General features: G+C 40.6%; 5 protein-coding genes across 7 annotated transcripts; 1 reads left to right on the top strand and 4 right to left on the bottom strand.

Moving 5' to 3' along the window:
• The first annotated feature begins 1110 nt into the window (after positions 1-1110).
• On the top strand, positions 1111-2855 carry LOC124185995. The gene is made up of 5 exons (XM_046577282.1): positions 1111-1246; positions 1341-1416; positions 1675-1751; positions 1836-2015; positions 2634-2855. Exons 1-5 carry the CDS (start codon positions 1199-1201, stop codon positions 2676-2678), a joined length of 426 nt encoding a protein of 141 aa, XP_046433238.1. The 5' UTR covers positions 1111-1198; the 3' UTR covers positions 2679-2855.
• A 468-nt stretch (positions 2856-3323) lies between these two features.
• LOC124186450 (sialin-like) lies at positions 3324-7389 on the bottom strand. The gene is made up of 3 exons (XM_046578187.1): positions 6648-7389; positions 6319-6539; positions 3324-6004 (listed from the first exon to the last, which is right to left on the bottom strand). The coding sequence occupies exons 1-3, from the start codon at positions 6670-6672 to the stop codon at positions 4757-4759; spliced, it is 1494 nt and encodes a 497-aa protein (XP_046434143.1). The 5' UTR covers positions 6673-7389; the 3' UTR covers positions 3324-4756.
• Positions 7390-7507: 118 nt separating this feature from the next.
• LOC124186449 (cytochrome P450 9e2-like) lies at positions 7508-10028 on the bottom strand. Its single transcript, XM_046578186.1, has one exon. It carries the CDS (start codon positions 9988-9990, stop codon positions 8452-8454), a length of 1539 nt encoding a protein of 512 aa, XP_046434142.1. The 5' UTR covers positions 9991-10028; the 3' UTR covers positions 7508-8451.
• A 3958-nt stretch (positions 10029-13986) lies between these two features.
• On the bottom strand, positions 13987-24276 carry LOC124186558 (sialin-like). 3 transcript variants are annotated; one of them, XM_046578368.1, is made up of 4 exons: positions 24252-24276; positions 16557-16802; positions 16228-16448; positions 13987-15937 (listed from the first exon to the last, which is right to left on the bottom strand). In XM_046578368.1, the coding sequence occupies exons 2-4, from the start codon at positions 16579-16581 to the stop codon at positions 14693-14695; spliced, it is 1491 nt and encodes a 496-aa protein (XP_046434324.1). In that variant the 5' UTR covers positions 16582-16802; positions 24252-24276; the 3' UTR covers positions 13987-14692. The 3 variants fall into 3 exon arrangements, with proteins under 3 accessions (XP_046434324.1, XP_046434325.1, XP_046434323.1); XM_046578369.1 differs by having other exon boundaries at positions 16557-16766; XM_046578367.1 differs by having other exon boundaries at positions 16557-16892; positions 24252-24270.
• LOC124186586 (putative inorganic phosphate cotransporter) lies at positions 21370-22994 on the bottom strand. The gene is made up of 2 exons (XM_046578418.1): positions 22875-22994; positions 21370-22614 (listed from the first exon to the last, which is right to left on the bottom strand). Exons 1-2 carry the CDS (start codon positions 22992-22994, stop codon positions 21370-21372), a joined length of 1365 nt encoding a protein of 454 aa, XP_046434374.1.
• Positions 24277-24953: the final 677 nt, after the last annotated feature.

The following is a 24953-nucleotide window of genomic DNA, read 5'->3' as shown; positions in this document are numbered from 1 at the left end:
TCTGGAGATCGGAACAACATTGTCGATCAAACGCGTTAGGTGGCATCATAGAGGAATTCTTAAGGCATGTAGCTTATAAAATAGGCTCATCGATGCAATTTACAGATCACGACTTCCAAGCTATTCGAGAGTACTTGAACGTACCAACGATGGAATTTTCCATCGAGTACAACGACGTCATTTTCGCCTTGAAACTTTTGTCAAACAACATGAGATGCAACGCGTTATTCAGCAAGTTCAACAGGCGCAGCAGAGTCAGAGACCGTGGTTTCGGCTATTAATCGTATTAACGATAATACGGCTTATTGCGTCTATAATGCTTCGAAACATGTCTTTTCGTACGAATAGCCGTCAATTGCGTCATTCGGGGTGTTTTATTTGTTAATTTTCAATTATCAAGGCGAGCTTTCCGTCTACTATGTTCTTACAGGCATTTTCTTTTATACAACTCTGTACGGGCTTTGGCCGCTGAAAACGAAATACGTAAACGAATTGCTCCTAAACAAACAAAATAATGCAATAAGAAAGAATTTCACGGAAAATGAAGAAAGCTGCGAATGAGAAAGAAAACGAATATTAACGACGAAAGATTTTGATCATAGTCGATGGTACTGACAGTAATTGGATGAGTTTGTAGAGTGACGAAACTTTCGCGATAGATATTATTTTCACATTCGGTTGTGATCGCAATGATTGAATTATAGAAAATCGAACCAACAAAAACTCAAAATTCAGGAGGCATAATTATTCAGGTGTGCGTTCTAGGAAATCGCTTTTTTTATCATCCGTAGAAAACTTAAGCTGCGCCGGCAGATGTGAAATTTCATATTTTAATGCAAATCTAGACCGGGCTTTTGCGTGCCGTGAAATTCAATTGCGAATCAATTATTGTTACACATCGGAAGTCAATTGTTCTGCATAATATGAAAATAATACAAAATAATAGTAAATATTTATTTCTATACTACTAATTGGTGAGAACTTTGACCTCTGCCGGGCGTGGACTCCACGCACACTATTTTTATTTAACAGCACAAGTGTGTAAACTTGACCATCACGACCGTGATGTTTTTGATATAAAAGCAGGGACTAACGCAACAGGGAAGTCAGTTCTGCTCATCAACAGCACGACGTTCAGTCCGACTGAGTTGTATTTCTGGTGAATCGAAAACGTTCCGTTGTGGACCCAGTAACCAAGATGAACTACTTTCTTCTAACGTTCGCCTGCTTGTTTATCGCGAGTGAGGTAAGAATCGGAAGTCGTCCATCCCCTCGTAGAGGAATTGAAACCCATGTTTCGATGACCATTCTATCTAACACGTGAGGATTTTTATTTTCAGGTTGTCCTTGCAAGACCGGGTGACTTTCATGTAGCAGTCAGGGAGACGTGCTTCGCCGAAACTGGCATGGAACATGGTAAAATAACATCTTGCTTTATTCTTCAATATCCTACTCAGTTCACTTCGCAAGTCGCTGTTTGAAAATGCTTTTGGAGCGGGATCGTCTGGAGTTGGTCTTATTTGATGTGACAATTATTAGCAACTCCGCATTACTGAAACACGACAAAATCTACCACCAGTTCTTACCTCAGTTGATTCGAACGTTACGTCTAAATCTAACCCACTGGACAAACTGGTTTTAATCTTTTTTTTTTCTATGCATTCGAAAACCCAGAGTCAGAAGACGCGGCCTATTTTGCAAATCCAAAGGTGAAGAGCTACCTGAGATGTTTCTTCGAGGGCAAACACTTGGTAATTTAATGATTGGCTGTAATCAGGGAATAAGTAACGATTCCTCTTGCCTTCCGATCGTTCGTAATCCTTTCTCGTCCGCAGTTCCGTGAAAACGGTGATTTCGACACTGCCGGGTTCCTTGTGCTGATCGACAACGACGACACGGTTCGCGCCGGGGCAAAACCATTGGCGGAGAAATGCGTGAAAGAGCACTCGAAAATTGAGGATAGACGCGAAATGTCGTACGAAGTGATGAAGTGCTTCTTCGAAGGATATCCAGCGGTGAGTAGTTTGCGCTTTAAAAAGTTTCGCAACGCAACACGAAGTCAAAAGACGGCAAGGACATGATTCAAAATCGTGAGAGATCAAATTTGTATCACTGGGTATATTATTCGACGAGAAAACAAATTCACTGCCCCTTTGTTCAGGTACTGGCTGAGTTTTCGTAGCTCGCTCGGACAAAACCAGCCAGGTTCTATGAGATTTGGATAAAGCAAACGAGCCTTTAAATACATAAATTATAAAGCTGCCCTGAATCATCATACTGTCGATACAGTTCTGTTCAATTTGATAAAAGTACTTTGGGTCTTCTACTCCAGAGGAAGCTACGTATGACCGATCGTGAGAAGAGCATAATTTTTTCGAATCAATACCACAATATCTCGACGTTTGTCCTTGCGTCTTATTCGTAGTATGAATACTTTTTTATGTTGTTTGATAACTCCGCGACGCTCGTTCTTGTTCCGTTACGCAATCTTGGCGGATATAAAATTCTCAACTAAATAATTGGTGATCCTATTTTTAATCTTGAACACTGCAAAGGCATTCCGGGCAGTTTAAGTTTAAGTAGTTTTAGAAAATTAACACTTCCATCCGCATCAATCGTATTCGTTGTTTCAGATCTTCCCGCAGATGGGAATATTCGAGCCTCCTCATGGTTGGTAATAAACGACGCGAAGAGAACAGGATTTATCGATAGTTGGCGAGACGTCTGTTGGAGTTTGTCTGTTTTTTTTTTTTTTTTTGTCAAAGTTTTACTACCTATTCTGATGACATGATGTTCGTATGATATTCACTGTTGTACCCTAATTCTATCCAAGTAATAAAGCATATTTTAAACTCCAACCATGCAGTACGAATCAATTTTAGTTTTATTTGAGTTCAAAATAGTATTACGATTTAGTCGGATTAATTATTATTACACCGAAGGAGTAAGAGGAAATTTTCGATAAAAGTTAGAGTTCAATTAGCATACGACACGTATGAGTTTCAGCACTCCAATGCGGAGAAGAATTTCGACAAAAGCGCCGACGCTTGCGAGAAAATCAGCAAATTTCTGGAATAGATTATCCTTACTCGAACACTGCTGATTTGATACAGCAGAACCATTACCAGTTATTAGCAGACGATGCGAGTCCTCGATCGAGACTTCGCACATTCTGAACAATGAATCAACCACGGGAATGCACGTTCAGGACCTCAGGGTGTTCAGGATATTTGCCGTTCGGGACATTGAGGGGTTTTTATCTAAGAAACAACATTTCATGCGTCCATAACGTTGCTATAATTCCGATTTTATCACCGTCAATTTAGTCAATATGGGTTGTTTCGGGCTCTGTGATAGGGTACAAACTGTTAAGTCGTCTCTATCTTTTTTAATAATTTAATGCGCCGTTTAGAAACTGTGTAATACGATTTCACGCACGAAATTTATCAATAGTTTCTATAATTTCAAACTGAACATGTTCTTAACCGGGTTCAGAATAATTACCCTTCGTCACTGCCGAATACAATTCTCTCAAATGAACCTCTCGTTTGATTACTTAAAGCTTATGAAATTCAACTCTTATTCCAGCTCTGCCTCCTCTTCTATTTGCTTGATAAATTTCACCCCTTGGCATCTACGGTAAAATTTATATGGGTTTTTCAAAAGAAGGATAAGGATAATTCACCAATGCCAAATAGGTGCCGGTGCATATACCAGATGGATACGGATATAGTTTAATAAATTTGCACAAGATGATCTACTCACGTTGGTGGTTATTGATTAGGTTTACTCAAAATGTAGATTCAACATTATGATTAGATTTATTCAGTTTCAAGTTGAAACAAATTATAATGATTTATTAGTATTATGATAGAGACGATAATATTTAAAACATGAAAAGAAACGTGGAATTTCTGCAGAGTTAATAAAATCGTCGAATTTTGAAAGATTCTGTAAACTACCGAGGTCAAAGTCTTAACGAACTGCTCTGCTAGAGATTTTTTAATGAATCAACTTGATCAAGAGATGATTTTCAGCCGTTTTGTCAAAAGATTTTGAGTGGCGATAAAAGCAAGGCCAAAAAATTCGTGGCAATTTAAGGGCTGTGAATCAGCTTGAATCGCTTTCTTTGACAGTCATCGATGTATGGGGGTGAATGTTCCATTTTCAACCACCGTAACAAGCAGTTTCGTGCTTGGAGTTAATCGTGAGGAGCACATCAGTCCTTATCGCCTCTAATCAGGCTGACTCACATCGTGGGATCACCGCCTTTACCTCTTAAGCTGCCGCCTTCTTTATTCTATACTTGATATTGGTAGGCCACGTTATCTTTCGCGACTCTTCCAGTTAGTGCAGCGGGTGTCCAATCAACAGCACACGATCTGCCATGCGTGTAAATCAGTTCGCTGTCTCGTTTATCGAAATTTCTTCGTGGTGACCGCTATTTATTAATGGGATTTACTACCTCCAGACATTAATCCTTCTGAAATACTTACAACTTTCAGATCACGATTATGTTTCATTATTTATATTGATTGTCGATCGAAAATATTCGACAATGATCGGTGTAGACGCGCTTGTGGCCAGATGACAGTGAGTCAGACCATGAATCTCGATTGGTCCGACTGAAAAACGCTTACATCTAAGATCAGTAATAGGGTTGAGAAATGAATAGTAAGGTGATTGTGTATTAAGAATCTTTAAATTCGCACCTACCGATACTGAATGGATGGAATTCTAGCGTGAAAATTTGTATCTAACTCAAAGGCAGTTCAACCGTTATGTTTGACCTAGCAACGTTTTCAACTTTTTGTATTTTAGTTACCGGTTGTTGATTATCAAGTCGAACTCGAAAATCAGGGTCATTCCAGTACTGCACTTTTCCATCACCCAAGATAACGAAGACGAGAGCACATTCTAAGAAAGAGCCAAAGCAGATCCAGAATACGACTCTCCACTCGGAAACCGTCTGATTTGGCGTTAGAATGCCGACGAGATACGGAGCGGCTATCCCTGTCAGAGCGCTAACAGTCGTTTTCATTCCCATGATGGTTCCAGAATGGTTGGGACTCAAATCTATCGGGTTAATGAAAATCCCGGGATTAGATAGGCCCATGAAACCCATGCCGAGCACAAAGAGAACAACGACGACGACGCGGTTGCAGCCAACGTAGGATGCCGTGACGATAAAAATGGCTGGCACGACCATGGCGACGGCGGTGAAAGATTTCCTCACGTTCGTGACACTCATTTTCCGTGTCTTTATGAACCAGTCGGCAACCCATGACGACGCAATGTTCACGATCCACATAAGCAAGAAGGGAAGAGCCGACAGAAAGCCATTCGACTGAACAGAGAAGTTGAGGACGCTGCTCATGTAGAGAGGAAGGTCCGTGACCATGGTGAAATAGCTGAAACCGTCGCCGATAGTTGCAATCAACAAAGCCCAGACTGGAACTGAGGTCAGAATGTGTCGCCAGGGTGTCGGTACCAGCTCTTTTTTGCAGTTTGTCGTTTTCCGCAAGTAGTTCTTCTCCGACTCGGTTATGAAGGGGTGGACGTCGGGATTGTTGTAGCAGAGTAAGAGCCACGCAAAGAACCAGAGCACACCGGCTGCTCCAAAGACGTAAAATACCAGCGGCCAACCCATGGATGAATTTTGGATCAGAACTCCGGAAAGCGCCATGCTCAGCAAGGTTCCAAGTACGGATCCCGATGTCACGACCGTCGCGATGGTCGACTCTTCACCTGGCGCGGACCATCGGGGTACGAGCTCCAACATGGCTGGTACGGTCACTCCCTCCCCTAAGCCTATCAGGATGCGCAGGATTATGAGACCCGTAGAGTCGAATGCTTCGACCACCACCGGTGTCAGAAGTGTGAATATGGCACTCGAGAAGATGCTCAAACCCAGGACGTACTTTCCGCCAATTTTGTCAGCCAGCATTCCACCCGGAATCTGAGTGAACAAGTAACCCCAGTAGAAACTCGACAGAATGACCCCCTGCAATTTAATTAATGGATTTGTATCATAATGTTAATTTTTTTGGAAATAAGGGAAGGATGGTCACATGGACGACTGAAATGAGATAATCTTTCTACATATCCTGGAGAATAAATTCTGAAGTATCCAGATCTTGGTTATTACTACGAGTGACTGGCTTGTCTTTGCCTTGTTTTGAATTTGTTCAAACACGTTTTGTGAAGCAACGCCTCTCTTAGAATACAAGAAGCTCTAGAAGTCAATTCTAGCGATTACTTGAATTAACGTGATATGATTCCTTGCCAATAACGAAACAGAAATCGGTATTTTCTTACTTGTGTATAAGTATCCCATTCGTAACTGCCACCGCTACCGGTACCCGAGTTTGTCGAATCGGATGCTGGACAAAATTCGTCCGAACTCGTACTGTTTGAAGTTTCCGCAGATACGACCATCTGCGTGATCGCTAGTGACAGAGATATTTGCATGGTGTAAGCGTTCACACCTGCCAAACATCCCATCACTGCGAATACCCATCGCTGCGGTATCCTCGAACCTGTCAGACGATTATTATTTTAATCGACACGAGTATATCAAACACTTCACCAGATTGTGATCACCTATTTGAGAATTTGTTTTTATACCGGTGGTTGAAATTACTTACAACAAGGTTTCCACGACGAAAGCATTCTTAAGACGTTAAAATTGTGTAGAGAAGAACACTGGACTTCAGCCGAAAGTAGACTTCATTACAAAATAAATGTGAAGACGTGTTACAATTTTCCGTGATAAGCTGATTCTGAGTACGAGCACTGTTTTTTTTTTATCACGTTGTATCTGTGAGATGCAGACCTGCAGTCTCCCTATCTTGTGCTCAATAACGAGACAGTCATAATGGCACGTGAACTATGTAGAATCATTATGTAATACCCAAATCATATACTGGTAAAACCCGCGATTATATGGCAATAAACCTTTTATAGCCTATTTATTCATGCTATAGTTTAACAGGACAAATCTCGGAAATAATATTTTTCATCCACGTCGATTTTACATGTTAGATGTGAATTTTCAAATAGATCCACGTGCCTTAAATTTCTCTAAATGTAGTGGAATCGTAAAAGTCGTTCATTTACAGTCAAATTATGTATCCATTTTTTATAAATAAAAAGAAGTTAACAATTTGAAGGAGTTGAAAGATGAAAAAAACGTCACTAACATGAAGACGCGAGCTCACGCCCTACAGATTCATGTACTTGACTCTATCATCCGAGCTAGGTTGCTCCTTGAATATTCTCACACGTTTAGGTTACGGATAGTACATTTGGTTAAGCAGAGCCTGGAACAAAATCAAGTAGGTACTGTTAGGGTATGAACTGATGTTCAGATGTAAAATTAAATCTGATGAGATCCACATAGATCGAACGAGATCTACTCAGATCTAATCAGCAAAAGGCTCCAATGCAATATGATCTATTTACATCTGAGTAAATCTACCGAAATTGAAGTAGAATTACGGAGACCTAATAAGCATAAGCGTTTATTGACAACATCAAATCAACTTGAGTGTACGTAAATATACTTACATCTAAGGAAATTTCGGTAGCTCTTCGATTCTTCAAAATTTGGATTCACGTAAATCAAATATAATCACAATTGATTTGAAAAATGTTTATCAAGATGAAGGAAAAAAAAAATTTCCCGGGAATCTGGTATACTATAAAGACATAGTACTTCCGGTACCGAATAGATTAGAGATTAGTGTCAAAGGTCTGTTCGAAAACGTGCTTCGAGGATTGTGCGACTTGTTTCGATGTTTTATCTATTTTTATTCGGTTGAAATGTGAACTTGGATAAAGATCGTCTGTTTTTGGTGAAACCTGGAGTGGTCAAACTATGCGACTAACGAAAAAGTAATTGGTTCACTCAATTCCATGAAATATCCCATTAAAGACATCATTACTGAGCACATTATTATATCGATATGAGAATCATAATGACATCTTATTGTTAGAAGTATTTCTTTTCCTACCGAAATGAATATTCATCTACCGCTTAATTATCTCAGGACTCGTTTAGTTATTACACAACGATGTTTTTATCTGTTTTCGCGCCCCCCCCCCCCCTTCCCCCCTTCTCCACTCAGCGTTACGTAACATTTGAACGGTGTCGGATGACTGGATAACTACTATACTTTTTTTATTCTCAACTAGTTTCTGGTATACAAAATCAACTGCACTTGTGTAAATCGTTTTGCGTTAAGAAGAAATGTTTTCAACAACCGAAACTAGGAAGGATAATATGAGATACTTTTAATGAAGTGAATGTACCTCCTTATCATCAAGACCAGCTTGAGCAAAACTCAAGTGAAATTGAAAACAATTATAATTTATCAGATGCTGATTTGACTTGCGAGGCCAAAAGAGCCAAAATTCATACATTAACAGTTCATGAAGAAGCAGCTCGTTTCACAATGGTGTGAATTTCACCCAAAGTCCGCCAACAGCAGTAGTCACAAAGTAGTTTGGGTTCAATTGAATGGGGATTTTGTTTCGCGACGACAGATCGAATCTGTACTTCTGAATGATCGTCGCGACAGCAGCCTTCACGATGAACACGGTGACCCGTTGTCCAGGACAAATCCTCGGCCCCCCTCCAAACGGAAGATAGACAAATTTGTGTCGCCGCTGTTTGTTCTCCTCGGTGAAACGTTCAGGATTAAATTCCTCAGGTTTCGGCCAGTACTCGGGATCCATGTGCAAAGCAGCAACCGGTATCACGATAGAAGTTCCAGTACTGACTTGGCAAGTGATTCCGTCCGAACCTACGAGCTCAGTGTCATTCGTACACCGTTTCAAAAGTGCTCCAAAAGCGGGATAAAGGCGTGCGGATTCGTTGATGACTCGATCCATGTATACCATTCGTTGGACAGCTTCGTAAGTGAGGCCACCACTATCTGAAACGATGTCTACGACTTCCTGGCGGAGACGATCTTGGACTTCGGGGTGTTCGGCGATCTGGAATACCAGGAAACTCAGGGTGACGTTGATCGATCCGTACGCGTCGAAAAAGAAGGAACCTGCGTGAGACGCGATGACGTCGTTGTCGACTAATTGCTCCAAGCTCAGGTCGACCTTGGCCTTCTTCTTGGTCTCGATCATGAGCTGCAAGAAGTCCGTGTATTCGCCGCCCCGCTCTTCTCTGTGCTTGATAACGTCCTTGACGACCTTCCTAAAGAACTGATCCACTTCTTTGGGTATGAAACGTGTCTTTATGATCCTCGACGGCACCGGTATGAACAGCATGATGTTCCGGATCAGACTCTTCGCGAACCACGGCTCGAACATCAGCCGTCCAGTGGCTCTGAAAGCTCCGTATTTATCGTCACTTTTAAAACTGTCATCGACGATGCCAAAAGCTGAGCTTGCGACGATCCCAGCTGTGTATTTCGAGAACAGATCCTTCAATTCCAGCTCCACTGTATCACGGCGATCATTTACGCTGCATTTTTTATTTAAATACCCGTCGAGCTCACCGCAAGTGATCTTGATGGACTTGAATAAATATTTAAGCTTCCCCAAGGTGAAGGCCGAGCTCAATTGCTGTCTCGATGCTTTCCAGTGATCTCCGTTTGTAAAGCCGGCATTAGTGGCCAGTATGGGATCCATTCTTGTGTCTATCTCAAAGTCATTGTGGGAGAAATCCTTAAATTTGTTCGTCATTATGCACTTCACCAATTCCGGATCGCACAGCATCAAGGACGGTCTTCGAAAGTTGTAGAGACCGATTACACTGCGACCCGGCATCTCGTTGTAGAAGTCTCTGTACATATCCGACATCTGCTTTCGCAGAAAAATCATCGGCGCGATGTGTCCGAGACCCGGTAAAGCTCCGTTCAAACATGGTACCGACTTGTTTTTCCAGTAACCGTAAGTGCTGGTCAAATGCCGGTATAAAAGCGAGAGTGTCACCAAAATTAGACCGATTACACAGTACGTCTGATCCATGGCTAGACCTCGAGCCAACTGACGGACTTCACAATCTGATGACAAGATCAAGACACCGTTCTAATATGACGTTATGCTCTAGGGTGGGGAGGCTCATCGAGCCGAGTGTCACGTTACTTTAAAGTTTAGAAAACGATTTGTCCAAATAATGTACCAAAAACGGAAATGTACCAAATGTAAAAATAAAAATAACTACGGTATAAAAAAGTTGACTTTAGTGTAAAAGAGCTATTATTTACGAAGTTTCTATCGAACCTGAAATAGTATATTATGTAACAAGGGGGTGAACTCGGTCTTTTCGGGTCGAGCGTAAGTTTGCAGTATGAGTAACGGGTACTTTACGTACGTAAAATCTGTAAAACATACTCGCATTGTATGAAGAAATTTTCTTATATCCGTACCGTCTATTGTATTGCAGAAAATTAATAAAAGTTGTTTTCAATTTAATCTTTGTTAAATACGGTGAGGATACAAGTGACGGCAAAATGTAGATAGAGAGTAATTGGAGTGTGAGTGAATGGCAGGCGGAGTATACAGCGAGAGAGGAAGAGAGTATTAGAGAGTTGACGATTGAGGCTGAAGAGAGTTAGGAGAGAGTAGAGACGATAGTTATACGTGTGAGTCGAACTAAAGAAGCAAGGGAACGACAAGAAAATGTTGAATCGCCAGATTTAATAATCCTGCGTCTTTTATATCGTATTTTCTTCGAGACATCGATAAGTTATTAACCTTATTATTATTATTACAATAGTTACTTAATCTACTATTTATAAATTCAATTAGGCTGACCCACTTTAGGTACCGGTGTATGCTTCAATAATTTTCTTTACGCTAACTTGAGTCTTTGATATTTTTACGGGGTGATTTTTTTTATCACTAGCATCAGTTTGCACATTAAATGGGATATCTGTCGATACATGGTGTAAAATTATATTATTTACAAAAGTATTCTTCAAATATTGATAAGTTTTCGACAATTCTTGCGTCCACTTCCAGAATACGTCCTTATTTAATAATTTTTTAAATGGATCGGTTTAATAAGCATATTGTTAACTGATTTGTCGCTAATAATTGCAAATTCCAAGTATCTCTTGTAATTGTGTTTCATTTTCCGGCTTTGCAAAGTTTCGAAATATTTATAATACATAACTTTACTGACAGGAAGTACGTCTAAATCTGATTTTATTTTTAATTGATCAAAGAATTCATCACGAAATTGGACCTCGAATTAACGCGTCGCATCTTATTGTTAGTTTAAATTTTGACGTCGATTATCAGCCGATGCTGTTGCCGTGTTATTCATATGTAGTTGATTTCAAAATACTCGAATATTCGGTTGAAAGTTGTTCGTATCACTTTGGGGGGTAATAATTCAGTAGCGGGTAACTTGTATTAAAAAATGAATAGAAAATTTTTTCGTAACATTCTTCTAATGCTTTTATTTGACAATAACGTAGCTATTGCAGTAGAATGAAATGAAAAGGTTTGTTTTCCGCGCTGTTCAATTCGTTATCTATGTTCATCAGATCAAAGCAGTCGATGCTTGTAATCTGAATCGCAAAAATAGTGCTGACTGGCGGTTGGAATTTTTTTGTACAATTGTCACCGAATCATCACTCAAACCGGCGATTCTGTACCGCAAAACGATTGTTTATACACGTCATTAGAGAACGAATTGATTTTTTTCGGAATTGACGTTTTTAATTACTATAATTTTTTACCGAGTAAGAATTTTCGAAATCAATCGTATAGCATATTTTTTTTCCAAACTTCAACAGATCTTTATACATCGTAAATTATAAATAATATTATTTTACAAGTTAAAATTGAAATCCTGAACACCCTGTTTGAATGTCTTCTACTTATTGCCTTACTTCCAGTAACCAATACTTTCAAGTCATCCATGATTGCTTCCTTGTTCCGATGCTCGTTGTTATTGTGCAAGAAATAAAAATTTACGTAGCTACGCATCTTTGATGTTCTACTTTGGAAGTGTGCAATCAGCAATTAAGAAGTTCAAAATCCAGACCCTTACACGTTATTTTGAATCCTTCAACCAAGGTCAACACCTGACGCAGCGAGCAACGGAAGCCCAACCGACGCGGTTCCGTGTTTACGTTGCGAATCGGTCAGCGTCGGTCGGAACTCAACGAAGCGTCATTTGCGTACGGCGATCGCGCGCGGCGCCACGCAGTCTGACGGCGTCGCGACGCTTACCGCGTGATATTCGGCGTCCGTGTGTGCGTGCGTGTGTGTGTGTGTGTGTGTGTGTGTGTTTTTTCTTTCCGTGTTTTTTGATAACCGAACGTGTATCTACGCTGTTGAAAAGTTCTCTATGGACTTCTTCCCATACACCGAATGGGAAGTTTTATTCGGATACGGAACAGTGAATTCTCCATACATTTGCTGTTTACTCAATTTGAAAATACAATAAAATTCGGTAAATTCCAATTACTTTTTTGTGTTTTTCTGTTTTTTATAAATTTTAGTAAAATCAAAAATTTTCATAGTAAATTTAAGACAAACGCATAGCGATTTACCGAATTTGTAAATTTGCAACCTAACTTTCGTAAATTGACGATCTTTTTGTACGGTAAATGAGTAGTAAATTCGTAATAATTTTCAACAGCGTGCGCAATGTCAAGTGGTGAATACGTGCGAGTGACGATCGGATGCGATCCATGCCTGGCGAATCGAGCTGCTCCAATCAATTTCATCTGCTGCAGACACCACAGAGGTGAGTCGAGTCGTGTTTACGGTACGAATATCTGCCTCTCGTAGATTTCTCTGTACGAACCTGTTGCGTTGCGATTTCCCTGTCTCGTCGTGATGCTGTCCAGCAATTAGGTATCTTATTTTGATCGAGATGAGACAGCTCGTTGCATCTGTTCCGCTGGGCGCGATGCTTCGTTGCCTGTTGTTGTTATTCCTGCTGGTTGCTCTCGATTCGGGGATCGGTAGTTCTGAGACTGATTTTTCACTGCGCATCGTGAAATTGCTCGATTTTTTTCTTTTTTTTTCCAAAATGTAAATTTCGTCAAATTGCTCAGTTTTTATCTTATTTCTGAAATTGTACGTCCTGACGCGATACTGACTATGAGCTTAATTTGGCATTACGATTTCCCTGCGTATGTTTCGAATGATTAAAAACTGACATCGAGAATATCCCGAATATTGGTTTGTTTCGGTCTGAAGGTCGGGTCATTCCGGTATCGAACTTTTCCGTCCACCCACGTTACGAATCTTAAATTTGATACACTTTTAAAGGGGTAATTTGTGCGATTTCGACGTTGACGTATACAGGGTGGTCGATTTAAGTTGACATAGCAGAATATCCGAATAATTCCGAATAATTCCGAATAAGCATTTTATCCCTTTGACATCGTGCAAAGAAAAAAAAATGACTTGGAACCCCGTACACTTTTTAAACCAAACAAGGTCAAATTATGTATCTGCTCTGAGTCATTTTATTCCAATTTTAATTTATCATCGCTCAATTTTTTCATAAGCGACCGTCCTGCAAGACTTTTTGGATTGAATATTTTCCCGATCTCTTGAGCCAATCGCAACTTTGGATGTATGATAATTTGATTACCTATGTGTCGAGTTTTCATCGACACAAATTTTGTTGTTACTGATTTTGATGGAAATTTGTGGAATATGCCACGTTTTCAGTTTCTTGCGCGTTATATCTTCCGCCTCTCTTATCTTCTTACCTTTTTTTTTATCGTTTACATGGATATCACCAATTGCGTAGATCTTTCATAATCGAATTGCGATTCTGTGCCCTCATTCAAGGGTATTTGAAAACTTTTCTCATCTCTCGAATCGATACAGTGCACTTGGTGGCAATATAGATTGTGTTTATCTCGCCACTGCGATAAAATCCAATCTCGTTATCCATTTCGTTCTGCTTTTCTTTGTTAGATTTCGGTTCATCTGACAACGTTTAACGTGTTAATAATGTTAAAAAAATTCTTTATTTATTACAGTTAAATTTTCCATTCAATTGAACAATGTTGAAACGTTTTGAATTATCTCGCATATTCCCAGAGGTACAATTTTGACGAAAGCACAGTAAACAGGGGTGAAAGCTCAATAAATGTTCGATGTATCAATGCTTACAGTCGCAGGGAATATTATAAATGAAGTCATTGCGTATTAATCTGTGTTTTGAATCAAAGATAATGTAGAGATTATTCAAAACATGTGATAAGTATGAACAGATGTGAGGGGTTACATTGGGTTGACCTCTAAAACTCATGATAACTTTTTCGTACTTGAATTCGAATACCAAGTTACGCAAATTTCGACAGCGAATTTTTTTTCGGTATTATTAATGAAGTTTGCACTTTGTGTATGTTTGAAAATGATTTGATTTTGGTTTATTTCTGTTATCGTCTTGGCCGCCCAATTGCCAAATGCAAATCTGGATTCAGATTAGATTGTTTTGCTCGTATGCAAACTTAATTAACTTATAACGTACGATTGACATTCTCGAAAATGACCGATAGACACGTCCTTGTGTTCAGAGCATGGAGAATCAGACCATGAATTCCGATTAGTCTGATTGGAAAACGGGTTCATTAAAGACCAGGAATGGAGTGGACAAATGAACGCTGAGGTTATTGCGTATTAAGAATCTTTTGATTCGAGTTCATCCAATACTGAATGCAAAGCATTCCGGCGTGAGAATCTCTATTTAATTCGACGGCAGTTGAGCCGTTATGTCTGACCTAGCAACGTCTTCGACATCTTGTACTTTAGTCACCGGTTGTTTATCAAGTCGAAATTGAAAATCCGGGTTATTCCAGTCCTGAATCTCTCCATTACCCCAGATAACGAAGACGAGAGCACATTCTAAGAAAGAGACAAAGCAGATCCAGAATACGACTCTCCACTCGGAAACCGTCTGATTCGGCGTCAGAATGCCAATAAGATACGGAGCGGCTATCCCTGCCAGAGCGTTGATCGTCGACTTCATTCCCATGACGGTTCCAGAATGGTTGGGACTCAAATCTATCGGGTTAATGAAAATCCCGGGAGTACCTAGGCCCATGAAACCCATGCCGAGCACAAAGAGAACAACGACGACGTCGCGGTTGCAGCCAACGTAGGATGCCGTGACGATAAAAATGGCTGGCACGACCATGGCGACGGCGGTGAAAGATTTCCTCACGTTCGTGACACTCATTTTCCGTGTCTTTATGAACCAGTCGGCAACCCATGACGCTGCAACGCTCACGATCCACATAAGCAGGGAGGGAAGAGCCGACAAAAAGCCATTCGACTGAACAGAGAAGTTGAGGACGTTGCTCATGTAGAGAGGAAGGTCCGTGACCATGGTGAAATAGCTGAAACCGTTACCGATAGTTGCAATCAACAAAGCCCAGACTGGAACTGAGGTCAGAATGTGTCGCCAGGGTGTCGGTACCAGCTCTTTTTTGCAGTTTGTCGTTTTCCGCAAGTAGTTCTTCTCCGACTCGGTTATGAAGGGGTGGACGTCGGGATTGTTGTAGCAAAGCAAGACCCACGCAAAGAACCAGAGCACACCGGCTGCACCGAAGACGTAAAATACCAGCGGCCAGCCCATAGATGAATTTTGGATCATAGCTCCCGAGAGCGCGCTGCCCAGCACGGTTCCAAGTTTGGTTCCCGATGTCACGACCGTCGCGATGGTTGACTCTTCACCCGGCGCGGACCATCGGGGTACGAGCTCTGCCATGGCTGGTATGGTCACTCCCTCCCCTAAGCCTATCAGGATGCGCAGGATTATGAGACCCGTAGAGTCGAATGCTTCGACCACCACCGGCGTCAGAAGTGTGAATATGGCAGTCGAGAAGATGCTCAAACCCAGGACGTACTTTCCCCCAATTTTGTCAGCCAGCATTCCACCCGGAATTTGAGTGAACACGTAACCCCAGTAGAAACTCGACAGAATGATTCCCTGCAATTCAATTTCTGGATTTGTATGATAATGTTCAATTTTTTGGAATTGGTGGAGAACGGTTATACGGATGACTAAAATGAAGTGATTGTTGAAGTGAAGTATCCAGATATTGTTTATTACTACGAGTTACTTACTTGTCTTTACTTTGTTGCGAATTTGTTTAAACACGTTATGTGAAGCAGTGCCTCTTTAAGAATACAACCTTGAAAATTCAATTCTAACGATCACCTGAATCATCGTGATATGATTCCTTGCCAAAATCGAAACTTAAATCCGTGTTTTCTTACTTGTGTATAAGAATCCCATTCGTAACTGCCACCGCTACCGGTACCCGAGTTTGTCGAATCGGATGATGGACAAATTTCGTTCGAACTCGTACTGTTTGAAGTTTTCGCAGATACGACCATCTCCGTGATCGCTAACGACATAGATATTCGCATGGTGTAAGCGTTTACAGCTGCCAGACATCCCATCACTGTGAATACCCATCGCTGCGGTATCCTCGCACCTGTGAAACGATTATTCTTTTCATCGACACGAGTATGTCAAACAGTTCATGAGATTGTGACAACTTCTTCCAGAGTTTGGGTTTCTACCGGTTGCCAAAATTACTTACAACAAAGTTTCCACGACGAAAGCATCGTCGAGACGTTAAAATTGAGTAGACGAGACCACTGAATCTTAGCCGAAAGTAGACTTTGTCACAAAATCGATCTGAAGATCCGACTGCAACGCTCTTTCGTGATAAGCTGATTGTGAATATTAGTGCTGTGTTCCTCACTCCGTCGTCAATAAGGCGTAGAACTGCAGTGTTCCTATCTTGTGCCTAATAACCAGACTCCAACGTTCGAGGTCAAGATAACTGCATGCAGATTAGATTTATGTAATTCACAAATCATAAGCTGGCAAATGACTTTTGGTTTAATGGCGATAAGTCTTTCATAGCTATATTCTGTAGAATAAGAAGGCACATTAATCCGGTATAATATAAAGACTCAGATCCTCGGCACCAAATAGCGCAAAGATTAATCTCAAGGATCTGTTCAATATCATGCTACGAGTATTGTGTGACTTGTTATTGAGTGTATCTCGCTTTTTATCCAACTGAAATGTGGTCTTAAGTAAAAGTGGTCTATTTTCAGCGAAACTTGAAGCGCTCATGTGACAAACACTTTTCTACCGACGTTTTTTTGAAATTTAGAACCAGAATCTTTTTCTCAAACTTGAGTAGGTATATCGATCGATATTTTTGAGTAAATTCTTTCAAATCCTGCTGTCTATTCCAGAAATTTGGAGCCTAGTCCAACAGTCGGGAAACGATTCTTTCAATTTTTAAAAATATATTTTGAAATTTGTGAAATTTATTACGGTGATTTGAAGCTCAAATAAAATTCATTCAAAAATATTCATAGAACATATCATAGAACATAAAATAAAACTAAAAGTATTTTTTCAGAGCAATAATTTATTATATTCTTATTTCAGTGTTGAAAGCGTATCGCTTGACCATTGAACCTGAGATGCTACAAGAACCGCTACGTAACATAAAGTGTGGGGCAGCCCAGAGGAGGTGAGAATACTTTTTAAAATAATTGTTTCATAATTCAAGATGGTCCTTTTGAACCCAACTTCTAGTCCAAGTCAATGAATATAGAATCAGGCAACAGTAATACCTAATATGAGCACCGAACATCGACTTAGCTAAATTTATTAAAGTTTCCTTCTTTGTTCTCTCCAGATTTAAGCAGAGACATCCGAGCAACTTCTCCATTACTCGGCAACGTCGGTGAGTTTGCACGTATTTAGGTTACGGGTATTTCCCTGGTATTCCCCTGTCACGTGGCGTGGCGGTAACAATAATTGTTACGCAAATCTTGGATTTCTTAGCTGCATGGATAGGCTCATTAGCGATCGCAACGTGCTTGAATTTTGGTCGGATAATTTTCGTTTCGCAATTTAATTAACCGTAGCTCACTTGAAGTTACAAATTTTACACGTTGCTAAAAGTGGAATGAGCATCGCGACAGGTACCCATCGCTTACTCGGCACTCGCGAGATCGAATTGTGTTTCGCAACTGATGTAATAATCCACGTTTGAATTTACCGACGATGTCCTTTAAGCGGTGGGTTCACCTGAGGTTTTAACGTATTCGAATATTCACATTATTGTTATATCGATCAAATTCCAAAGTCTGGCATAACGTAACGTAATCAAATTGCATCTTATATTATACGTCATTTTCAATATTCTAACATTCAACAAGTACCAATCAAATTTTTTTTTTTCTTAGCTCGCTTAGAAAAATGCTAATTGGCATACAGGATGTTTTTAATCACTTTTACAAAAGGTTGATGTACCGATAGTCTGCCAACATTTGCTAAAATGATAGATACGATATTGTACCGCGATACCGTATTCCGAGTAGGCAGACTACGATACAAAAACATTTTGCTCCCGACAGGTAACCAACGAAAATGTAAGTCAGTGACCACGGCGCGAATAACGAAGAATGACGTGTGTTGGAAAGAATGGAGAATCGTTTAGATCGAATATAGGTAACCGGGTAGGTAGGCGAACGTTTTGGGATCCGTCGCGGGGTTTGTGCGTGTGTGTGTGCGTCTCTCTTTTCCGTTGGGTGGTTTCGTTGGGAAACAGGCAAGGGTAGGAAGGTCGCGATGTACCGCGATGTACCGCGATGTTGCTAACTTTTCTAATCCACAGCGTCGAACGATCGCAGAGATTTTTTTTCCAAGAGACTCCGTATTCGAGTCTCTCGACCGTTTGTAAGCGTTTGAATATTAACGAGACAGAATTTTCCATTTCTTGTCACTCTGCAACCATTTTTCCATTGTTGTTCAATTCAATTATTCAGTCATCACCGATCGTTATTCCATTCGATTAACTTCTGTGATCGTCCGAATGGGCAAAACGCATCTCTCGACCATCCATCGCGTTCCGTGGTACGCTGGATGGGGAGAGATTCTGAGCTCGAAGACTTCGCGTCGAAGAGGAACGCCGACCGTCACGCCACACAATATAGGTAACTCATGCCCTCCAACCTCCCTCCCGGACTTGACCCGCATCTCGGAAGAACAATCCGCATCGCGATGCGTCGGATTCGAAAAGACGCGGATGCGGATTGGCTTTCTGCAGAATTTTGCGACAAGTCCTAGATATTTAAGGTATTTTTACAGGTAAATCGGTCGCGCCCTTTTGCGCGATTATTAATAATCAGGGTGGCGACAAACCGGGAAAACCGGAAGTAGTCGGAGAATTTTGTCCATCGGGAAAAGTCGAGGAATTATGACGAACCATGGGAAAGAATGCACTTTTCTATAAATTGTTTTCAAACTTCAGCCGTGCTTTGTAAATTCAGCCAAGCTAACTGCCGGAAATAGAATTGTACAATTTCTAATTGTTCGTGTGAGACGAATCAATATTATTCACGTTTTTTAGATCCAAATTAATATATTCAAGATGTACATTGTACAACTTCCGGAGCTGTAAGATCGTAAAAGCTGTTCAACAATATTCAAGTTTCGTGGGAAAACGTCAGGGAGTTCTGAACTTTTTTACGGGAAAAGTCAGGGAATTTTATTTGAGCACAATCGGCGCCATCCTGCAAATGATCCAACGATCCAGTGATCGAGGGGTCGGTGGGATCCGGTAATCGACTCCATCCGGTGGTTAAGGTGTCCAAGGTGATCCAGTGATCGAGTGATCGAATGATCAGTCCGGGAGGTAACGATAGATTTCGTTGCACAATTTTCGCGAGCTTAATTTTTTTTGTCCGAGTTATCCGTGTTACATACAACAGACTAGCACGAACGTCTTCCAACGCGCCCCCACGACGGGGGTGGTACACGACGCTTACAATTACTGCAGAAAGTGAGGAAACAAATGCATGGCATTCACAAAACGGAGCTTGTATGAATTTTGTGAGGCGCAGGCGAATTTCGTATTCAGCCTGACAGTGCTATCAACTTTATTTGCGGCCAAAAAATTTCAAACGCGAAATAGCCGGTTTTTGAACTTAACTCGAGATAGCCGGTTATTCTACGCAACCGTCGATATTCCCTAAGCTTCTTACGTTTCAATTAATGCCTACGATAAGTTTCGCGTATTCGGCAATACGTTTATTTTTTTTCAATATATTTTGCTGTAATTGTAACCCCGCCGAAACTCCTCGCCGTGAGGGTGATTTGACAGACGTTCGTATTAATATTATATGTTACACATTTAACTTAAAAAAGATGAAGCTTGCGGAAATGACCCGAAAATCTCTGACGCTGCCTCCGGGATTAATCGAGTGATCGAGTGATCCAGTGGCCCAAAAATGGATGATCCGGTGACCCGAGTGATCTGAGTTTCGATTCGAGTGAGCCAGTTGAATCGAGTGATCGAGTGATCTAGTGATCGAGCAGCGTGGTGAGAGACTTTTAAAACCGGGAAAAGTCAGGGAAATATGATCGACCAAATGGAGAAACGTACTTTTTTTTTTCATAAAAATCATTATCAATCTTGAACTATGCTTCATAAATTCAGTTAAACGGACCTTCGGAAATGTAATCGTTCAATTTCTAATTATTCGTCTCAAACGAAGCAATGCCACGTGTTTCTTAGATCCAAATTAATATAAGTCAAACTTACACTTGAATATATTAAGGATATCATCCTACACGGTTAGCCGAATTAATCGGTTATCAAACCGGTCTGTCAATTTTCAGTTGGTTACTTCTTCTACCTCTCTCGTCTTTTTACCTTTTTTGTTATTCATTACATAGATATCATCGATTCCGCATATATTTCAATATTGATTTACGATTTTATGTGATTATTCAAAGGTATTAAAAACTTTTCTTATCTCCGGATTCGATACAGTGCATTTGGTAGCAGTATAGATTGCATTATCTCGCTTCTGCGATAATATCCAATTTTGTTATCCGTGAAACATGTCTGTTTTTATTACGAGTGAATTCTCTTTTGCATTAAACAATGTTAAAACATTACAAATTACCGTAGATTTTCAGAGCAGTTTAAATTTAAAGCAAAAATAGGAAACAAAGGCAAAAAATCGATAATCGCTAACACCGTAAATTCAAGCATTAAGCGCATATGTGCAGTTTCAGTAAATATTTCTAAACGATTGAGACTTCGGGTGTTGATCTACGCTGTGGATGAGAAATATGGTAGAAATTATTCTGGAACAATGACAAGTACGAACAGATGCAATTCCTTGACACGTGTTCGTGTCGAGAGGACAATGAACAAGATCACAAATTCCGATCAATTGAAATGAAAAACGCGTCTGTCAAAGATTAATCGTTGAGTGGAAAATGAAATTTTGAGGTGATTGTTAATGAGGCATTTTTTGATGGCATGGCTGTTTGACATTGAAAGAATAACATTCTGATGTGAGAATCTCTATCTAAGTCGACGGCTGTTCAACCGTTCTGTCCGAATTTGTATCGTTTTTAACTTTTTGTACTTTAGTCACCGGTTGTTTGTCAAGTCCAAGTCGAAAATCAGGGTCATTCCAGTACTGAACCTCACCGTCGCCCCAGATAACGAAGACGAGATTACATTCTAAGAAAAATCCAAAACAGATCCAAAATACGATTCTCCATTCGGAAAGCGTCTGATTCGGCGTCAGAATGCCGACAAGATACGGAGCGGCTATCCCTGTCAGAGCGCTGACCGTCATCGTCATTGCCAAGACGGTTCCAGAGTAGTTGGGACTCAAGTCCATCGGGTTAATCAACATTGCGGGGTAATATGGACCCATGAAACCTGTGCCGAGCACAAAGAGAATGACGACTGCGACATTATTACAGCCAACGTAGGAAGCCGTGATGATGAAAATGGCCGGCAGGATCGAGGAGATTGTAGCCAATGACTTCCTCACGTTCGTGACACTCATTTTCCGTGTCTTTATGAACCAGTCGGCAATCCATGACGACGCAACGCTCCCAACCCACATCAGGAGGTAGGCAAGAGCCGATAGAAAACCGTTCGACTGAACAGAGAAGTTGAGGACGTTGCTCATGTAGAGAGGAAGGTCCGTCATTATGGTGAAATGACCGAAATCGTGGCCGATGGTCGAAGCCACCAAAGCCCAGATTGGAACTGACGTGAGAATGTGTCGCCATGGTGTCGGTACCAGCTCTCTTTTTCCACTTGCCGTTTTTCGCAAGAAGTTCTTCTCCGACTCGGTTATGAAGGGGTGAACGTCCGGATTGTTGTAGCAGAGCAAGACCCACGCAAAGAACCAGAGCACACCGGCTGCTCCAAAGACGTAAAATACCAGCGGCCAACCCATGGATGAATTTTGGATCAGAACTCCGGAGAGCGCGCTGCCCAGCACGCCTCCGAGCAAGGTTCCCGACGTCACGACCGTTCCGATGATCGACTCTTCACCCGGCGCAGACCATCTGGCTGTGAGTTCCCCCATTGCTGGTACAGTCGTTCCCTCCCCTAAGCCCATCAGGATACGGAGGACTATCAGACCCTTCCAATCGTAGGCTTCGACCACCACCGGTGTCAGAAGAGTACATATGGCGGTCGAAAAGATCCCTAGACCAAGGACGTATTTTCCACCAATTTTGTCAGCCAGCGTTCCACCCGGAATTTGAGTGAACAAGTAACCCCAGTAGAAACTCGACAGAATGACTCCCTGAAATTTGATCAATGGATTTGTATCGGAATTTTTAATGTTTTGGAGCTAGCTAAGGGTGGACTCAGAGAACTGACAAGAATCGATACGTGGACGTTTCCTTAGGAATGAATTCCCGAGTGTTGAGATATTGTACATTACTACGTGCACCAGCTTATCTTCACTTTCTTGCGAATTTATTCAAACACTATTTGACGAAGCACTTCCCCTTCAACAAGAAGAAACAAAAAAAATCCAAAACAAGATCTGCTTTTCAATACTTGCGTATATTCGTCCCATTCGTAACTGCCTCCGCTATCGGTACTCGAGGTTGTCGAATCGGATGCTGGACAAGTTTCGTCCGAATTCGTACTGTTTGAATCCCCCGTAGGGACGACCATCTCTGTTATCGCAACCGACAGACATACTCGCATGGTGTAAGCGTTTACACCTGCGAAACATCCCATCAATGCGAATACCCATCGCTGTTGTATCCTCGCACCTGTAAAATGTTTTTTTGTTTTTTTATTGAGACGAGTACGTCAAACACTTCACCCAATCCTGACAACCTGTTTGAGAATTTAAATTTATATCTGTGGCTAAAATTACTCACAACAAAGTTTCCACGAAGAAAACATTTTCGAGACGTCAAAATGATGCACGGAAAATCATGCGCCGAACCTCAGTCGAAAGTAGACGTCGTTAGAAATTTAATTTGAAGATCGGTGAGTGATTCCGACCTTGATGAGGTGCGGAGCAGTATTTCTATCTCGTGCTTATTGATCGGACGTGAAAGTTTCATTTGCGAACTCGATAAACGCATGAGGATGGCCTGCAATCATCCACTTATCAAATCCCAAGCAGGCGAAAAAACTCCGTTTCTATTACTTCATGGCCTTGTTTTATTAGCGAAGTCACTTGGTTGTCGTTGGAAACGCTTAGCTGTATCGAAGAGTCTCCGTGAAAGCGCTACGTCGGATTTCAAAAAGAGTAATAACCTGCACGCACGCAAAAATAATGAATAAAGTGAAAGCGAGTCAGTGATATTTTGGGTGATAGATTGGATTGTATATTATATTTATTTGAACCCATACTTTTATATATATAAATAATAGCTTAGAACTCTAGCTTCAGCAGCTTTAATAGCGAGAACCGATGCTGTAAAAAATTTCAATTCATTCTCTTTTCCTCTTCAATTATTCTACGCTCTTATACGCGATGATTGGAAAATCACTTCGCATCGAGTTTTGGCATTTATGTTTGATTAAGAAGCGATTCTGATAACGGTTTGTTTAAGCTTTTTATGCCTCAAACGCGGGTTATTCTCAAAGTATGGAAATAGTGCGAGGCATCCAATCTTAGATAATTCTATCCAATATCAATTTAAATTGTTGATCCACTCAATCTAAAGTAACGATCGTTTGTTCACTCGATCAATCGCGAAACTGTTTTTAATAATTCGTTCATAAGTAGGTACCTTGCTTATTTTGTTCAGTATTATTTATAAGTATACGTCAGTTAAATTATGCAATCATTAATTGGTCTAAAATTTAAATGTTTAATGATGAGAAAAATTTTTACAGAAAAACAATTTCCAAAAAATATGAATGCGCTAAACTTTGTTGCTATTCAAGTAGTTATCGAAAAAGCGAACACACCAGGTTTTATTTCGATGATGTAGCTCCGAAAATGTGTGAATGTAAACTGTCGTATAGTCTAGACGCTATTTCCATTTCTCAAGTGGATCGTTTTGATACACACAGCTGTACGTGTAACGCAAGCGGAATTTCAGGTAATCATTCAGCTGGCTCCAAAAGTTTGATAAATCTGCCTTCGTATCGATTGATAATCAAGGTTCATACAGATGAACGTCTTATTCTCAATTGGATCGTTTTGCAATTATTCTGATAGGGATTTAATTGTCGTTTATCAACGCGGTACACCAATACAGGAGCCACTAATACATCCCTATTGAAATCTTCAACGACATCGCATACAATTCTACAGTAATACACCGACAAGGGTAATTAATGCATCATTCATGTATAAGATACGACACGTACCCGCGATAATGATTCTCAACACCGTGATTTCGAACTTATCGTCATTATTGGTACACTTACATTTCATATCCTGAATTTTCGTCCGCTGACGATTGTTTCGTTTTCGAAAAATTACCATCAAATAAATTACCTGGTTAGAAGAAGAATGTGAAAGAAAGAACCGAGAAAAGATTTGATTTGAAAACTATACCGTGACAAAATTTCAAATTCCTCATCTCTTCGTTTTTTTTTTCTTTCGTCTAGTTTTTTTAGTGCTTGTTTAGGTCAGGTTAGAATTGTTTAGTTTGGTGGGAGAGT

The sequence above is a fragment of the Neodiprion fabricii genome, chromosome 7, assembly GCF_021155785.1.
Source record: "Neodiprion fabricii isolate iyNeoFabr1 chromosome 7, iyNeoFabr1.1, whole genome shotgun sequence".
Lineage (NCBI taxonomy): Eukaryota > Metazoa > Arthropoda > Insecta > Hymenoptera > Diprionidae > Neodiprion > Neodiprion fabricii.
This window is presented reverse-complemented; position numbering and strand designations above follow the sequence as displayed.

Bases quoted from the DNA above. Each gene is read 5' to 3' on its own strand.
- LOC124185995 (XM_046577282.1), top strand. From the start codon at position 1,199: ATGAACTACTTTCTTCTAACGTTCGCCTGCTTGTTTATCGCGAGTGAG. The intron at 1,752-1,835 runs GTAATTTAATGA...TCTCGTCCGCAG, and splicing joins TCTTCGAGGGCAAACACTTG to TTCCGTGAAAACGGTGATTT. The intron at 2,016-2,633 runs GTGAGTAGTTTG...TCGTTGTTTCAG, and splicing joins TCTTCGAAGGATATCCAGCG to ATCTTCCCGCAGATGGGAAT.
- LOC124186450 (XM_046578187.1), bottom strand. From the start codon at position 6,672: ATGCTTTCGTCGTGGAAACCTTGTT. The intron at 6,540-6,647 runs GTAAGTAATTTC...ATCGTCTGACAG, and splicing joins TTCGTCGTGGAAACCTTGTT to GTTCGAGGATACCGCAGCGA. The intron at 6,005-6,318 runs GTAAGAAAATAC...ATTAAATTGCAG, and splicing joins AATGGGATACTTATACACAA to GGGGTCATTCTGTCGAGTTT.
- LOC124186449 (XM_046578186.1), bottom strand. From the start codon at position 9,990: ATGGATCAGACGTACTGTGTAATCGGTCTAATTTTGGTGACACTCTCG.
- LOC124186558 (XM_046578368.1), bottom strand. From the start codon at position 16,581: ATGCTTTCGTCGTGGAAACTTTGTT. The intron at 16,449-16,556 runs GTAAGTAATTTT...ATCGTTTCACAG, and splicing joins TTCGTCGTGGAAACTTTGTT to GTGCGAGGATACCGCAGCGA. The intron at 15,938-16,227 runs GTAAGAAAACAC...ATTGAATTGCAG, and splicing joins AATGGGATTCTTATACACAA to GGAATCATTCTGTCGAGTTT.
- LOC124186586 (XM_046578418.1), bottom strand. From the start codon at position 22,994: ATGGTCGTCCCTACGGGGGATTCAAACAGTACGAATTCGGACGAAACT. The intron at 22,615-22,874 runs GTATTGAAAAGC...ATCAAATTTCAG, and splicing joins AATGGGACGAATATACGCAA to GGAGTCATTCTGTCGAGTTT.